Genomic DNA, 2,917 nt, shown 5'->3' on the forward strand with positions numbered 1-2,917 from the left:
TACTGGTGATCAAACCCATAGGCTCTGTACCACTGAGCTACATCCCAGCCCTGTTTCATTAAACTATGTTTGGCTAAACTGCCCAGGTGGGACTTGAGCTTGTGACTCTCCTGCCACAGCCTCCTTCCCCGAGTGCTAGGATTGCAGGAATGTGCCACCACATCTGGCTGCAAATTCTATTCTTAGTCAGACCTAGTTGTTCTGTTCATACCTAGCTATGCTAGATATTTTACAAATTACAAATTTTTCACTGTCATCATTGTCAGTGTTTGCTCTTTGTGCAAAGATGACCCCATGTTTCTTATTCTCCTCAAAGAACAATTAGCAACATAGTCCTTTTACTCACTTAGAAAATTGCACTCCCTCCCTTCTCTCCATGCTTGCTTTCCCCTTTCCAAATCTTGCCCAGCTGCCTTTTTTTTTTTCTTAAAGCCTTGTCTTTTTTCCAGTGGGTTAATCCAAAATAAAACAAAGTTCTGCTGACTGATGATTGTAAGAGGTGTGCTTCTCTTAAGTTTTGAAATCAGAATAAAAATAATTTTCTGCTCCTACTGCAATATTTTTGTGTTGGGGAAAAATTGAAAGTACATATAGCAAAAATGGTTTTAGGAAGCAGGTATGTGTCAGTTTTGGTAATCAGAATCCACATTCGAATCAGGGTATATGAAGATTCATTGTATTAATAGCTCTACTTTGAGTGTGTTTAAAATTTTCATTAAAAGATATTTTTAAAAATCAAATGATTTTTATAAATCTTTTCAGACTGAAATCATTTCTGGATAATAGGATATGTGTCTTTTTCATTTTTTATTATGAAAAGAGTAAGGGAAGTAGACTTTCATAATCTTTCAGTAAGTGAAGTAAACTTTCGTAAGTGGTAGAGTGATAGCATCAGTGTTTTTATTTTTGTTTTGTTTTTTGTTATTTTTTTGAGACAAGGTCTTGCAATGCAGTTCTGGTTGGCTTTGAACTCACTGTGTAGCCCATGCCAGCCTCAAACTTGCTTTGATCCTCCTGCCTCAGCCTCCTGAGTGCTAGGATTACCAGCATGCACCACCATATCTGGCATAAAGAATCAGTGTTCCTACCCTTTCAAATCAGTGATTTTCAAACTATGCTTGAAGAGGAATTAAATCTCTAAAAATTGAATAATTGGACATTTTCCCAATCTGTGGAGCATAGGTTTAAAAACAGTTGATGAAAGCCTATAATCCAAGCACTCGAGAGAGAATTGAAAGTTCGAGCCCACCCTGGGCAACTCAAGTGATTTAGCAAGAAGACCCTGTTTCAAAATTAAAAATAAAGGGCTGGGAAGAGAGGTCACTGAAGACCCTAGGATCAATGCCCAGTACCACATAAACACACACACACAATATATATGTGTGTGTGTGTATATATCTATATATCTCTATATAGATATAGAGATATATAGATATATAGTGAACCTTATAAAAAGTGAAAGCTAGTGGTTGGTGGTGGGTTTGCGAGTACTTCCCCCTCCCAGTATTCAGGATCAAACCCATACACACTAGGCAAGTTCTCTATTGAACCATACATCGCTTCTCGGCACTTTGGCTAAGATCAAGTGTAGTATCTGTTCTTACAGTCTATTGAACCATACTCCATCCCTTACCTTCACTCCTTACAAAGAAAATTAAATCTCAGCACAGGAACCCTTGGGGACCCATTAAAGCCATAGCCAAACCATAACACCTTCATTTCATGTATGGATCCCATAAACTGCAAAATGGAAAGAAGAAATTTTACTAACAGCTTTAACAACAACAACAAAAAACCCCATTAAACTTATGAACTACTGCTTAAAGTGTGCTTACAGAATTATTTTATCTCAGTGTTTCTTGGCAAAAGAAGCAAGTCCAGAAATGCACTTTAGGAGAAATGAAGCTCTGGCAATAAATATGTACTTTTGTAACATTTTTTCACGTTGTTGAATTTCTGCAATGCTGTATACTACATTACTTTATATTGAGTTTTCCCATTTACTTGTATTTTTATAGTATTCAGTCTAGTGGACGTTTTCAAATATTTTGAGTTTATTTATTTATTCTTGGTTTTTTGAGACGGGGTCTCACTATGTAGTTCAGGCTGGTCTTGAACTTAGCAGCCCAGTCTGGCCTCAGACTCGCCTTGATCTTCCTGCCTCAGCCTCCCAAGTGCTGGAATTACAGGCGTAGTCCACTACGCCCAGCTGCTTGTATTTATTAAGAATGAAAACTCTGTTACGTTTCTCAGATTAGTAAAATTTCCCTCCATTGTACATTGTCATGTTTTTAGCCAAATTTTGCAATAATTTTTGCATCCTAACATCCTGGCATTCGAGCGGTACTTAAAAGTTCTTTTTTTTTTTTTAATAGGAAAATGGGCGATGTATTACTAAGCTGGAAAACATGGGGTTTCGAGTGGGACAAGGATTGATAGAAAGGTGAGCAGAATGGATTTGAAAATTTTCTTCCAGGTAGGTTATGAATAAAGATGATCTGTTTCAAAAGATTGCATAAAACTTGAGATTTTTATTTTAATTCCCAAGTTGTAGTTCTCTGTTCTTTACAGATTGAAACTTCTTTTTGTAGGGTTGGGGGTGTGGCATAGTCATACAGTGCATGCTTAGCACATCCAAGGCCCTGGGCTCTATCCTCAGCACCAAATCAAAACCAAATAGAGAAATTTCTTTTTAGGTCTGGTGCTAGTTTAATTCACTGTTCAAATTTTATGTTTTAATACTTGAAAACATTTTATACTCTTAAAGTTTCTTTTTTTCCCTGAAAATATTGGTCTATTGAAACAGCTATTTAAAATCTCCTTATGTTTTCTACTTTTACAAGGTCTCACTGTGTAATTCAGGCTGGCCTTGAACTCACTGTATAACCGAGGATGGCCTTGAACTCATGGCGGTCCT

General features: G+C 36.9%; 1 protein-coding gene across 1 annotated transcript in view; it reads left to right on the forward strand.

The window, feature by feature from the left end:
- The window catches only part of Trappc6b (trafficking protein particle complex 6B), a 13,774-nt gene that overhangs the window by 2,718 nt on the left and 8,139 nt on the right, over nt 1-2,917 (forward strand). The window contains exon 2 of the mRNA XM_005376885.2: nt 2,376-2,443. Coding sequence (XP_005376942.1) covers nt 2,376-2,443 — 68 coding nt within the window. The remainder of the gene's footprint in view (nt 1-2,375; nt 2,444-2,917) is intronic.

This window comes from Chinchilla lanigera, unplaced genomic scaffold (assembly GCF_000276665.1).
Source record: "Chinchilla lanigera isolate Chin_1 unplaced genomic scaffold, ChiLan1.0 scaffold00008, whole genome shotgun sequence".
In the NCBI taxonomy this organism is placed as follows: domain Eukaryota; kingdom Metazoa; phylum Chordata; class Mammalia; order Rodentia; family Chinchillidae; genus Chinchilla; species Chinchilla lanigera.